Genomic DNA, 14,823 nt, shown 5'->3' with positions numbered 1-14,823 from the left:
ACAGAAAAATGGTACTCACGTGGTGTATTGGCAATGAACTTGAGTCTAATAACGTGTTTAGCAGGAAGTGAGCTGAACGGTAGCTATTGTTGTATCGAAAACTTGTTTATTAGGCTGCGACGTTGCGAACTCAGATGGACATCACTAATCAAGAATTATTGCCATCTGCACAGTTCAGATTACTCACTTATCTTATTCAGGCAATGGAAATGCACTTTCAAGTGTCCGGGCTAGAGGTGAAATAACTTACCGGCCCGGTGATCGGTTGTTTCTAGACGATTCCGCAACGCTATTGTCGAGTGGCGTGAAAGCCGTAGGGGGAAAAATAACAACCTGGCTGTTAGCCTTTGCAGCATGCGGCGGTCACGAGCCATTCACTCGCCCCGGTTCCCTAACCTGATATAACTACTGGAACCAGTTGCTGCAAACTCGCTCCTTCATATTGATTGAGATACCAAGTTTCTGAGCCTTTGTTATTTGACCATTAAATGAGATGATAGCTTTGATCTTGAACTTCTTTGGCAATTTATCGCCAGTTGACTGATAAAGTTTATTATCGCGAGTACAAAAGTTCAGTGGCTCAGACAATGACTACTCTCTTGTAATTGGATGCTACGTAGATGTTGACTTATTGACATGAGCAATCTTATTCATATCTTGCGTCACTCCAGTCATTCTCAGACGTTTATTATGCATAGACCGGGCATCGACGTTACGGCTTGTGATTCCAATGTTGTGCTTACTCCTGTCGAAGGGAGAATCTCTATCTTTACGATTGGTTTAGGTATTTATTTCTTTATTTGTTGTGTTATTTTTAAATGGCTGTTTGTTTATATTGTTTGGAGAACATACATTCATTTGACTTTGTTGTTTCCATTTCGATTCTAAAAGGTTATCATTTACTTGTTCAATTGTCTGCTGCATTATCTACAATCTCTTTTCATAATAACTATTTTTCAGCGAACAACTAAAGGGCAAATGTTATAAAATTGCTCGGTTTGCGGTCTAATCTTTCCGGTTCGACGGTTAAGTCAAATGTATACTATACACGTTTACAGCAGTAATTTGTGCTGTGAGTCATTAGAAGTAAATTGCTGTAATAAGCTTGTTGGTAGACTATTCCTCATTGCTCCACGACACGCGACAAACATGCCTTCGGTTGGCGACCTTTTCCCGTGTACCCAAAACAAAAAGTATACCCGGTTTCATGGCAGCAAAGCTTTGCTGAAGGCCACAAAAGTTGTTGCCATGGTAAATTATTCATTCAAATTCATCCGTTGGCTAACAGCCATGGTTGGCTGAGTTAACAAGACCCATTACGGCAATGTTTTCGGTTTTTTAAAAGAAAGTTACCGATAAAAGTTCAAGAAACATCTGTGGCTTCATAGTTTGTTTCGGAGTTTTCTTTATTAAAATGGTATTTACCTAGAGTGATTTTGTTAGAACTTTTAGTGCTTCCCTTGATAAGAATTTTGTTTCAACATCTCTGGATAAAGTTCAAGGGTTCAAGGATATTTCAACTTCTGTAACTGTGTAAGTTTGGAGTCCCAAACTTCATTAGCTGAAAGAGCCTGAAAGCCTTCGCAATTCGTACGTGATTCGAGAAGGACTAACATTAAATTCTTTTCTGAGAGGATTTGTATATGGAATGTTTCGTGAATCCAAAGCGACTTCCAGAGCTTCGAACGTGCTGTATATAACATAACAATGGCTGCAAGAAACTATGTACTGAATATTTTAGACGTGCCCTGTGTTCCATTCTCTGCGAGCTTTGTTAGAATGCACGATGTTTATTCTATCTTTGTTACATTTCGTTGTGTATATACTCTCAAGAGAAAAGTTGAAGCATTTGAAAATGTTCATATTAAATTCTGCAAATATCCTTTACCTACATGTTTACGATTTATATAACATTGAAACTAGCAATCTTTGACATTGCCTCAATACAAAATAATATAAAATTACTACAGGCTCCCTAATCATTTTGCCATTATGCTTCCAGAGCAGAAGAGATCCATACTTATATTATAAGTTGTTGTCTTTTCACACTGAAACTCTGGACCGATTTAGAGAAAAATAGTTATCCTCTTGCTGCCCAGATTAGCAGACACAATAATTACACAATAGGGCCCAGAGACGAATTTAGAGTACTTACGCCGAACCAAAACCGCCTGTATTTTCGCGCTTCGATATTCTCTCATTAGTTAATATACTTCTTCTATTGAGCTAACCTAGTTCACCAATTATCTCCAGGTGGACAGCGGCGGCGGTGGCTCGGCCGAAGTAATGGTGTACTCTCTCGGCTGGGGCATGGGCGAGCCGGAGCGGCGCGGCGCTGACCGCAAGCGCTCCCAGCCGCCCGCTGCCACGCTCTCGCCGCTGTCTCCTGACGAGGGACATGAGGTCGACGTGCTGCCCCTCCACAATCAGGTAATAATGGTAGTAGACTGATTATGAATGTATATGGTCTTCTTCTTTCTTGTATTGTAAGGTCTACAACTAATCATGCTGCGAAAGGCCCTAATAGTGACGTAGTGTATAATAATATTAGCAATTGTTGGTTGTGTTGGAGGCTGACTTGTAAGTTAGGTAGACGAGAGATTTTACTCTTACCCATAGTGTAGGTATTAGGTACATAGAACAGTTACGATAAATATTGCTAAGAAAACTTTATTAAAAGCTATAAAGCTTGGAAACGCTACCCAGCTGTAGGGTCATCCGCAATGTGGCTGCCACGTGCGAAGTTGCTATTAAAAAAAACATAATTTACAACAACTTGTCTTCATCACTCTTTGAAACTAGCTGGGCGATGAGAGGTGCCTGCTTGGCAAGACTCACCTTGGCTCGTTCATACGGACGAGTTAGAACTTCCCCAAAGTAAGGCCAGCAGAGAACGCGATGAAAGGGTGGAACATTCTACACCAGATGTCCCACTTCAAGATTAATTAAAACAATCGTTTTGTACAGCAACATAATCGTGCCAAGATAATCTTTATCTTGAGTCAACGGTAATTAGTCTTATTGTAACGGTAATGGGTGCGTCGGAGCAGGTAGCGCGTCGGAATCTTTGCATGCTGTTTATCAGGTGTAGTGTATCTCATAACTGTGGCGGGCGTTTGCTCTGGAAACCCAGTTAAAATTAGTTTGAGCGTACGCTATGTTTATGAAACTGATAGTGCTAAAAACTGTCCAGAAAAACTTGTGAAAAAAACTTGTTTATGGCAATTGTCTACGGTTTTTGATAAGAAACGCAATGATTTCTATTTAAGCGTAACGATGTTTCGTCATTGCTTAACATAATCGATTAGGAAGCGATAAGGTGGAGTGAAAATTGTGCAGTGACTGCCGGGGACACGTTCGCGGGTCGCGGCGCGTCATATGTACAGTCGCCGTCCAACACCCGGTCAATGCCACCTTTGCCACTTTTTACTTTTTTACTTATCCCCTTAGGCGCACGCCAGTAATTCGATCGATCGACTGCAGTATTTCTCCATTGTACCTACAACATAAAGTTATCTTCATAAACAGAATGCTTTTTTAATGTATCCGGTTTTCGTCGGATTTATTCCAATTCCCAATCAGCCTAATGCCGACTAATTTGATAGATAAGACTCAAAAATAGCCCGATAAGAGGACAACGTGTTAAAAACAAAACTTGCAAAATACCTACCTTTAAAATAACAAACACCGATAACTATTGCTAGCTGTTTTCAAGGCTTCATACTTTCATCGGGGATTATTATAGGTCGGTCAATAACAATGAGTTTATATATACCTACTCATAAACTGACGTCATTATATTGTATCACGAACATTTTATCGATTTCGTGTCAAATAAAACAATATACTTCTACCTATCGACAACAGTACACAGAACTATAACGGTAACATGATGATAATAAACAAAACAAAACAACATTATTTAAAACAAAAAAGTCGCGTGTAACATTAAATACAAACAGGAGAATACAAATATAAACTGGTATACTGAATTCAACAAAATATAACAGCCATGTAAAATGTAACAATAAATCGTCAACGATAATTCTAATTATAAACACGTTCCACGTTTGCAATAAAATAAGGTTTTATTAAAGTTGTGTTGAACACGAAACAACACAAAGTAGTTATTTAAAGGGGTCGTTTGACTAGAATGTTTTATAGATAGGTACGTATGTCGGACGTGTGACTAGAGCATGTTGTGTGCACAGGTGGGCGGGCACACGCGGTTGCTGGTCCTCAATGACAGCACCGTCATCAAGCCCCTCAACATTCGCGAGCTGCATTTCTACCAGAACATTCCTGAAGACATTCAGAACTTCGTTCCCAGATACAAAGGTGAGCCAAACAACTACAAGTAGCTACCTCTAGTTACTTGCTCGGAAAGCTTTTACCGATTCGCTGAATGCATCATTTTCATTCATTGCATCTTACAGTTTTATTTTTTCAATTGATTTTACGTTAACAATGTCTAGTTTATCAATGTGTTTTGTTACCATCAATGTTGCATTTGGAGCATTAAGGATGTTAAAGTGATTTGTTTTTTCGTAATCGTTATTATTGCCTTTGTTTTCTTACACAGCTTTATCATGTAGTAATCAGTGTTGAAACGTTCAATTGTAATTTCGTTATAACTGTGTTTATGATTACTGAAATCGATTTGTGATATTTACTAGTTATCAATAGGTACGTGCGTCACACGATCGAATGCGACGCGATATCTGTTCGGTAATTGCGATGTTAATCTAATCTGTAGCACCACTCGACAGTGAGTGGTGTATCGGTGCATAAAGCTGTGGAAGATTGAAGGATATCGATGAAAATGTTATTGAATCGCTTTCCTTATTGCTCGGCTGATCGTGACCATCAACTTGTTGTGAATGCGAGAGACGCGTGCATGTTGACTGCGCAAACCCGCCGACCGAGATATTACTATCGTGAAACATAGCCGACAAACAAATATTATCGATCCTAAAATGTGTTAATCTGTTATTTGTCAAAAGATTTAAATCGATACCGGAAAGCTAGAAGTTTACATATCGATTCGGGGAATGTATTTTGTGCCTGTGCGCTATGTGGGAAGAGCGACGCGCTCGGAGGCCGCGGAGGCTGTAGAGGGCGGAGGGTTTGTTTGTGAGCGCGAGGGGAATGGGAGGGCAGGGGTGAGGGGAGAGGAACACAATATTAGTTTCCTTGTTGTCGCAAGGGCTGCGGCGCTGCGGCTGCGGAGCGACGCCCGGCTGCACCCGGCACACCCGCCCTAATAGCGCCCTAGCGGTAATTTTACATTTTGGGTTTGTAACCTTTACTTAAAACTATACACACACACGCGCAGGGCCGGTACACGACAAAGGCTGCTCATGTTTGCCAGATACTGAAAATTTAATTCGCGTACGAAAGTTCATAATATGATGTACTGTCGTTGCACATGCTGAACGTGTACGAGTGTTTATGTTGGCGACGACGACGTCGCCGTAATGTTTCGATACGTTTAGCGTGATACGACGCGTGTAGACCATTGTCGAGTGCCAAAAATAGTAAACTGTAACACGTTTGCTTATAGGAAACGTGAACGCCTTTGTTTGTGCGGTACCTCACCCACTTACATTCACCGCTACACTCGTACACAGATTTACACCACACTTTGTATCACATCGACATATAAAATACAAATACGTACACAAACAGAGACACAACACCAAATATACACAAATACAAACCCTTTAAAATGATGTAATTGTTGAACTTTCACTGCCTCATCAAACTTAACGCTGGCAAACTGCACCATAGTAAGTTCATTTATGTTACAACATGGATAGATGACACGGCTCAAGATGCCCAGTGGTGCAAGTAGCACACTGGATTACATCCAGAGATCCGGGTTCGAGACCTGGCTGGGCAGATTTTGAGTTTTAATCTTCTACCACTTGACATTTTCCATACTTCATGAAAGTAATTCATTATGATTTTAACCAGTGAAGTCTCCAAGTAGCAATTCGATGCTAAGTAAATGTTGTTTGAAGATTAAAGTGATACCTATTGTTAGCGTCAGTATAGTTGTAGTGTGAGTGTGTGGTTGTGCTGATGTGGAAGCTGTTTGTTGCAGGCGTGATGCAGGCCTCTAACACGGGCAGCACCAAATTGGACAAGCGGTACTCGCCATGTTTCCGGGAAGAGAACGGGCGCAAGGCGTCGCTGACCGGCAAGCGCAAGCGCGACGACGTGTTCAAGTGCGTATACCGACGGCGGCCGGGACTCGCTCGTGCGACACTCCTCGACACTTGTCATGTGTCCTTTATCATATTTCAGAAGCTTTGACGTACGCCGGCCCGCCGACGTCGACATTAATTCATACCTTACATGACTATCCCACTAACGTGTGAGCACGCGCAACTATCACACGCTGCGAGCCCCGAACACGTGGACACGTGGTAATAACAATATTTTGATTGCAATGTAACAATATAACAGATAACAACCGATCTGTGTTTCAATTAGCTCCTTCATTGCACCTGTAACGGCCTTCTACTCGATGCCTCAATGTTTGTTTTTTCTCTTTGCCAGATTCAAAGTACATCGAAATGGAAATGCGAGCGAAGTTCTTAAGAGTATAGCGCATATGGACAATTCTAATAAGCAATGTAAGTTAAAGTTAACAAATGTTCTACTATTTCAGATGATTAGGTACTTTATAATCGCGTTTATGTCGAATGGTGTGAACGCAATCAGGTGATTTCCTTAGAAATGCAGTTTTAACTACTAATTTCATATCAACGACCTGATTAGAAAACTTATTCTTGGAATTGAAATGGTAAAGTTGGGTCTAGAAATATAATATACGAAAACATCCAAAATAAGAATACTAAATATACTAACCGGAACAATGAAATCGCGGCATTTTTTCGTCGCAGAAAGTCCCTATATCTAAATGACTTGCTCGCAAATGGTCTCCTTCGCAAATGGTACTCACATAGGGTATAGAAGATTTTATTTTGTTAAGTCCTGCCAAAAGGACATATCGGGAAAGAAACATTCTGTTACAATAAGATTCCCATTGACATTCGGAATTTACCTTTGCATAGGGGGGTTAAAAAGGCCACATCGAAGCAATTCATCTAAGAAAGCAATATTGCAATTTGACATTTGCGCATATAAAAGTAAGTGCTCAATGCAAACAAATGTCAAACAGCAATATTGGTTTCTTAGATGAATTGCTTCGATGTGGCCATTTTAACCCTTCAGTTTTAAGACAGTAATTAAACAGAAACTCTGTAGAAAAAGGTTATTATGAGTGATTATCTAGAAGATATGAATGCATAGGATTAGCTGTCTTGGCAACCAAATTACTAAATTGTATAACAGTATATTATGTTTTTTTTTAAAGAACGTCTAGCTTCTTTTACCCGGCTATACCTACAGGTTGTGAGAAGCTGCAGTAGTTTAAGGCTGATGAGACGTTCGTTATGTAAAAAATGACGATTCAAAGTGTAACTATGTTACATACTGAATAAATATATTTTTGAATTTGAAGCGTTTTATCCCGTCTGTCTTCTTTTTAAACGTCTCGGAAAATATCTTAGGTTCATTGGCATTCTCAATTTCGCAGTAATCAAAATGACAATACAACACAACATAACCCCATGATTATATCCTGATTGGTTCCTGAGTCAGAGCTACGTTTATCGCAAGATGCACACCGAGCTTTATGTTAAAAATGATGTAACAAAATGTATTTGATTTTGTTGTAGATTTCCTGATGATGGAGAACATAACATCTTCGTACCGGCGGCCGTGCGTGCTGGACCTCAAGATGGGCACGCGGCAGCACGGCGACGATGCCACGGCCGAGAAGCGAACCAAACAGATCGCCAAGTGCCAGGCCTCCACCTCTGCTACCCTCGGGGTGCGCCTCTGCGGCATGCAGGTATGTTGGTTGTTTATGAATAGTCTTTCAATCGTATACATGTAGAGTGGGCATACTTACATACACAAACTCACGCTTAAATTGCAAATGGATATGATGAACCGTGTAGATACATGTGATCTGCCCATTGCCCTTTTTAATGGTTCATCGTATTAGAAAATACTCCTATCGTTTTTGCGACACGTTCGGGACGATAAGCAGATGAAAGCGTTCTATGTTTGTCTTTACATGTTGAATAAATAAATAAATTGGAACTAATTTAGTCTGGCTGTTTTATTGTTGGAAGAAAAAGGTAGCAAATATGAGTCTCACCTATTCTTAATCTATCTCGTTCACTCGCAACAGGTATACATCCCCGAGACGGGCACGTGCTTCCGCCGCGACAAGTACTGGGGCCGCTCGCTGTCGGAGGCGGGGTTGCGCGACGCGCTGCGGGAGTTCTTCGCGGGCGGGCGCGGGCTGCGGGCGCGGGTCGTGCGCCGCGTGCTGCGGGACCTGGACGCGCTACGCCGCGCCATCGCCAAGCAGACCAACTACCGCTTCTACTCCTGGTGAGTGCTATACTACTGTCTGTGAGGTGGGGCTGCGCGTTCGACATTTGAAATCTAATTGTAATTATTCGTTTCAGTTCGCTACTGATAGTGTACGAGGGCGAGGTGTGCGGCGAGGCGGGCGAGGAGGCGGGCGGCGTGGCGTCGGAGTACGACGGCGACGCGTCCAGCAGCTCGGCCGACCTGCCGCCCTCGCCCGGGCACTTCGACATGTCCACGCTGCACGACGAGATCTCGTGCGACGCGCCCGCGCACCAGCCGCCGCCGCGCGAGCCCTTCCGCCCGCACTCGGAGGAGACCATGGGCGGCTACGAGGACGGCGAGGTGGCCTCGCAGTCGCCGCGCCGCCAGCCGCCCAGCCCCGACTCCACCGACAGCTGGATGGCGTACTCCAGCACCAGCAGCGAGTCGTGGCGCGGCGAGGCGGACGCCGACGCGCCGGCGGCGGCGGCGGCGCGCGGCAAGCGGCCCCGCACGCGCGGCCCGCCCGCGCCGCCGCCCCCCGCGCCCGCCGCGCCGCCGCCGCGCGCCGCCGAGCGCGTCGACATCCGCATGATCGACTTCGCGCACACGGCCTACGCCGGCGCCGCCGCCGAGTCCCCGCTGGCCACGGCCACGCCGCACCACGGCCCCGACTGCGGCTTCCTCACCGGCATCGACAGCCTCAAGCGCCTGCTCACCGAGATCCTGCCGCCGCAGCCCTACAGTTAATGAGCCGAGCGGCACGCGCCCGGCGGGGCGACCAAAATAAAAATATTACCCTTAAAAAAATTAACCTTTCGGACGAAATTCGAGAGCTGTGATCTCGCGCTCGGCGGCTCGGAGTGTACGCGGCGCGGGCGGTGCCGCGGGCCCGGGCCGGGCTGGGGCGTCGTTACACCGCGGGTGGACTTGTTAAAATGTTTTGAAATGAAAATAAGAACTATTTTTCCTCAAAAATTTTAAACTGTTCGACTGATGTTTAATGAGAAATAGAAAAAAATTATAAGCCGGTCGGTGTGCAATTGCGTGGAGAGAACGAAGCAGGGTATTTTTATTTTGTAATACTTGTGCCCACCTGTATGGTGCTTTACCAGTGACGATTGTAACGTTTAGCACCCGGATATCTTCCTTTATCTACTTATGTGACTGCATATCGACCGACGCACTTAGTGAATGTTGGCGGTACAAACTACGTTAATTTAATATTAAAATTATTATAATTTTAAAGTGGGACCCAGTAGGTATTCTATGTGTATTTTTAAGTATTACTACTAAGTTATTCCAGATTGACGTGCTTTTGATTGATTTCTTTGCTTTAAACTATTGGTTGATTTCAAGTGATTCTACCTTCGAATTGTGTAGACATTCCCTGTCACTAGTTAGTAGGACATTCTGTGATGTTGCGCTGATGTACGTGACTTGTCTACGGGGCGCCGGCGCCGCCGCCGCGCCCCACGTCTGCATTTAGATCTCTTGTGGCGCACCGCGGTACCTCCCCTTGCTTGAATCGTTCTGAACCACCACAAATGTACTAATTCCAGTAATTAAACCAAAGTAATGTTAGACTGTAGATCCCAGAGCAAACCCTGTTCCATTGTAACACTTGATCGACCTAATTAACATATTCACTACTTGTAATGATAACTTATTGATGTGAACCGAAAACATTATGTAAATATTATTCGAGGGCCGAACCAACTTGACGTCTCGAGCCGTCGCGCTGCTTTGTAGAAATCCTCCTTTTATTTACCTCACAGCTAGGTGGTTGCGAGCCATCGCAAGTTTGTTTGGCGCCTCGACACAGATGTTATGTTTCGTTCTCAAATCGCAATTAGCGGAAGAAATCGTTTAGTATTTTTTGTGGAATGTGTTCAGTAGCAATATGTTTGACAAAAATAATTATAATTTTGTTAACAGTATTATGAATGTTGTGTACATAGTTGCAAGAAAGTATAATAAAAAGTGAACAATGATTTTTGATTTAAGAGTTACTGATCTGTCAAGTTTTGTGATAGTTATCTGACATATTTCTAACTACAGCAAACACTTGTGGACCAGTAACATAGTACTTGTGAATACAAATATTATATTATTTGAAGTTGGTGAGATGGTGCCAGTTTGTAGCTATTTACACTGTCGGAGCGAGAGTCGGTAGATGCGTAGGTTCGATAGATAGAAGCGGGGTCAGTGTAAACGGCTAGTGTCGCACACGGAACGGAGAATGTGTGATAACACTAGCGTTAGCCAACATTCCTTCGTGCTGCATTCGTCATTGTCCTTTTATTTTTTATTAGTGGGATAAATTTATGAAAAGTACCTGGTTTAATTAGGATGCTAGGTTGTATTGCAAATTATCATTTATGTCTGTTATTTTGAATAACTGTATGACACTATTTTGTTAAATAAATTTTAGGTATTGAATTTTCTGGTTTCATTTCCATTATATTTATTATTATTTTTTATCTTGTTTATCGCCCAGGGGTAATGTAAAATATAGCCATACAGCCAAAACATTAAAAAAGACAACGTATGCTACGGGATAAATAAAACAATTCCATTGATTCACATATCGCAACGTTCGATATGTGCACAACTGGCTATAGGGCTGGGAGTGATACAATATAGTATACTATCTATATTATACTATACAGCCTAGTGAGAAAGAGATGACTGTTCTAATAGCTGTCACCTATATCATACATATAATTTGAATTATAAAACCTCATTAGTCGATTTAAAAATTAAAACAAGATTGGCATAAAATAAATGACCAAACCAGGTCGAAAACAAAAAAAGCTACACATTTAAAAACAACTTTCCCGCCATTTTTCCGAGTTCCAACTTTTACTCGAAAAAGCTAACTTTCCCGCCATTTTTCCGATCAACTTTTACTCGAGTTTTGCAAGAAACGAAAAATGGCAGCTTCTAATGAATTGCAAACTTTGGCACTAGTTTCTTCAGAAATTGATGAATCGGAAGTCAAAATAACTTTTGCAAACCAATGTATCAAAGGTAATAAATATTTAAACTATCTTTTGTTTCAAATTTGGTTTGATGGGCGGTTATTTAATTTTTATATTCGATTCTAGCTCAAGAAGCTTTAGCTAATAAGTTGAAAGAGGAGATTCAAAGGCGTAAAGAAATATGTAATATAAAGAAAAATGAAAACTGGAAGTTAGAGGCCGAGATAAAAAATGCTGAACTGGAAATTCAAAAGTAAGTACCTAAGTCTAATAAAAATGCATTAGAGACACTTCTCCCTTTTACCTTCTTATGATGAAGTAACTGATATAATGTACCCACATTCAAATATATCGCCTTAAATCAATCGTGAGATCCGACGCGAGTTCTTTGTTCGAAATTTACGGCTATAAACAGATAAAACATTCTGTTTTTATTCCGCTTAAGAATAAGCCATCAAACACTTATCTTAGGAAAAAATAATAGGTAGTTATTACCTATATAAAGTATTGTATGTATGGTTGCTAACTTACTTGGTGAGAACAATCTGTATAAAGTTGTCTGACAAAGATACTTGTCTTCTTACTTAGTGTTAGGTTTTTGGGTTTAAATATGTTTTAGTTTGCGCTTGACCCAAAAAACATTGAAGTCTTCAAACACCGAAATGAAGAGGGACCTACTTTTGAACAAAGATAACAAACACAATATTGCTGAACGCATTAAATTAGGAGAAAAGAAATACGAAGATCTATGGATCCAATGTAAAACACGATATGAGAGTATGCCTTTAGTGCAAAAGTTGATGGAAGGCAAGAAGAAAAGCGAAATGCTAAAGAATGACATGATTGCACTGGAAAGTGAAGCTCAGAGACTCGGTCAGGCCATTAAAGCTAAAAAGGCTGTACTTGCTGAAAAAGATAAGACGCGAGTAATACAATTGGCTGAATTCATAGTTCACGAGCGTCCGGCTACTATTAAAGCTATAAAGGAAAAAGCAGCAATTATAAACGATTTAGCAAAAGGTTTGGAAAACAATCCTATATCGAAGGAGGTAGCTGGTACAATCACTACAGTTGAAAATAACCCCATTGAACAAGAAGGAGCACAATCTGCAGATGACAATTGGTTCATTAACAATAATTTGATGGTTTGTTACGATATTCATACTTTTCTGTTTTTACTTAGATTGAATATGTGATTATGAGAAAACTTAATAATTTACAGATGCCCAAGTTGCAGCTTCCAAACATTGACATGGACGTGATAAATGTAAAATTGGACGTATGTATAAGTAGATCCTCCCTTTAATATTATTGTTAACATAATTGTTTTTTATTCACTTTCGGTAAAATTTCAGATAAACAAAGTTACAATGCATACGTCTCCGGCAAAAAGAACTGCTTCTGTAAGCGAACTAGAAAAGAATACGATCAAACGGTCAAAAGCAGATGAAAAAACGAGAGATGATTATATATCTCACTATTTTAACAAAACTACAAATGCCGACCGTGAGAACGATAATGAAGGAAATGCAGAAATCAATTACTCGAAAAAGAAGTTAATAAATATACTGGAAGATATTCAGATTGACGATACTGAGACGTACAAATTGGTTGCAAAAGCAAACATCGACAAATTGCAAGAAATTGACGTGATTGTTGCAAACAAAAATGTTAACGAAAATGGAAATCTTTCCAAGGTAAAAAAGGTATTTGAAAGTGAAAGTCGGTCAATGGAGGTGGGGAGCTAATCGTTTTAATTGACTATTTTGATAAAAAATATAGGTAGCAGCGCCGCCATTAGAAAGTGAACACATAGAAGAAATTGATTTAACAAACACTTATACGCACGAAGTTCTAATTCCACCGACGCAGTTTTTAGACCTGACACAGGTAAACTAGATACAAGATCAGATTAATATGGGTATTATAAAGTTCGTAATTGTGATTAATTGATCTGCATTTTAGGATAAAACTGAAGGAGCTATACAGCAGGAAGTAGAAGTTATTGTCCACAGGACTATGGAAGAAGCACTGCCGAAAAATACAGGTTTATCGCAATCAAAGGTATATTTAGAAAATTCATCTAAACTATTTTTTTTATTACTGTGTAATTCATAACTATACTATACTAGATTTCACAGGAGGATCATAAGAAAAAGGTATCCTTTGATGATTCTGCAACAACCAAAAATATATTAGACACATCAGATGTAGTAATGGGAGATGTAGACCGAAATGTAACACCAAATGATACCTTGACTAGTCAGTTAGACTTGAGTGCAGTCACTGAAGACAACTACATGGCGATAAAAGATATGATACTTAAGAAACATCACTTGGATTTGTCTCCGCAATTTGTTTATGCTAAGAATACTAATCTGCAAAAGGTACATTTCAAAGTTTTAGTTTACAGCAATCCCTCCAATAGCATTAACAGAATATAATGAATGTACAATGCAACAACTTTCAGAGAAATGATGATGACTTCGTCACATCTAAGTTCTTTGAGTCAGGTAATAAAAAAAGTCCTGAAGCTGCAACTATAGCAAATGAACCAAAGAAGGAAGTTACAAAAGTTCAAGAAATGGACCAATGTTCTAAGCTAGATGATACAGTTGTAAAAGATAAAAACCAAATGGAAAACGATATTCTTGACTCAAATATTAAAGAAAATACACAGTTGAGTCCTAAGGTTTGTACATTAAGATGTTATTAGGAGTTGCAGATCTAGGTACAATTAGTTGTCTATTTTGGTAACAGTTTATTTGTAAACAGGGTAATGACATGGAGAGGCCTGTAGCTGGTTTACTGTTTAGTCATGGACCTCAAGGTATTCCAGATTGTTTAGATATATCCATGAGTACAACAGGCTATGAAGAGGGTGACAATGATTTTCCTACTTGTCTTGGTATTTATTTTTCGGATATTTCTTAAAGCATATTTATTTGAAATTGTTTTATACTAATGGATGTACAATTTCAGACAGCAGCTTACTACTTTCACCTAAGGCTGACTTACCTATGCCTATGAGTGGTGGCAATAACTCAGAAGTAGGGTCTCAAGATGTGCCCAACTTTTTATCAGGTAAATTATTTACTATACCTTAGCTTATTTTTTAGAATAAAATATACCTTGTTTATGTTACATCACTGTATATTTCTAATATTGCTTTGTCTGTGGAATGTTTACAACTAGTAATAAAATTTGCAGGTTTCCGCAAGGCAGGACTATCTTTTTTTAAGCAAAATTTGGCTGAGGCTCAGCCTGACAGTAATAAACAGGATCAGGAAAATAATTTCAATTTCAAATTTGGTGGAGATGACAAGAAAATTAGAGGAGGACTATTTAGTTTCTTTCGCTAAAATTAAAAATTCTAAGTTTGATTAAATAGATATTAAATATT

The 14,823-nt window shown here is 40.4% G+C and overlaps 3 protein-coding genes across 5 annotated transcripts in view; all 3 read left to right on the top strand.

Moving 5' to 3' along the window:
• Positions 1-10,878, top strand: part of LOC126371834 (inositol hexakisphosphate kinase 1) — a 55,882-nt gene extending 45,004 nt beyond the window's left edge. For all 3 annotated transcript variants that reach the window (XM_050017211.1, XM_050017212.1, XM_050017213.1), the window contains 7 exons: positions 2,254-2,430; positions 4,212-4,338; positions 6,107-6,230; positions 6,565-6,641; positions 7,749-7,924; positions 8,270-8,475; positions 8,553-10,878. In XM_050017211.1, the coding sequence (XP_049873168.1) occupies positions 2,254-2,430; positions 4,212-4,338; positions 6,107-6,230; positions 6,565-6,641; positions 7,749-7,924; positions 8,270-8,475; positions 8,553-9,186 (1,521 nt within the window). In that variant the 3' untranslated portion in view covers positions 9,187-10,878. The remainder of the gene's footprint in view (positions 1-2,253; positions 2,431-4,211; positions 4,339-6,106; positions 6,231-6,564; positions 6,642-7,748; positions 7,925-8,269; positions 8,476-8,552) is intronic.
• LOC126371828 (FACT complex subunit Ssrp1) overlaps positions 1-14,823 on the top strand; it is a 129,129-nt gene that overhangs the window by 113,007 nt on the left and 1,299 nt on the right. The window lies entirely within an intron of this gene.
• Positions 11,373-14,782, top strand: LOC126371827 (uncharacterized). Its single transcript, XM_050017197.1, has 12 exons — positions 11,373-11,469; positions 11,547-11,673; positions 12,040-12,565; positions 12,643-12,699; positions 12,776-13,117; positions 13,203-13,310; positions 13,386-13,484; positions 13,562-13,807; positions 13,891-14,112; positions 14,196-14,328; positions 14,403-14,504; positions 14,631-14,782. The coding sequence occupies exons 1-12, from the start codon at positions 11,373-11,375 to the stop codon at positions 14,780-14,782; spliced, it is 2,211 nt and encodes a 736-aa protein (XP_049873154.1).

Source organism: Pectinophora gossypiella, chromosome 13 (assembly GCF_024362695.1).
Source record: "Pectinophora gossypiella chromosome 13, ilPecGoss1.1, whole genome shotgun sequence".
Classification (NCBI taxonomy): domain Eukaryota; kingdom Metazoa; phylum Arthropoda; class Insecta; order Lepidoptera; family Gelechiidae; genus Pectinophora; species Pectinophora gossypiella.
Note: the sequence above shows the minus strand (reverse complement) of the source record. Positions and strands in the feature narration are given on the sequence as shown.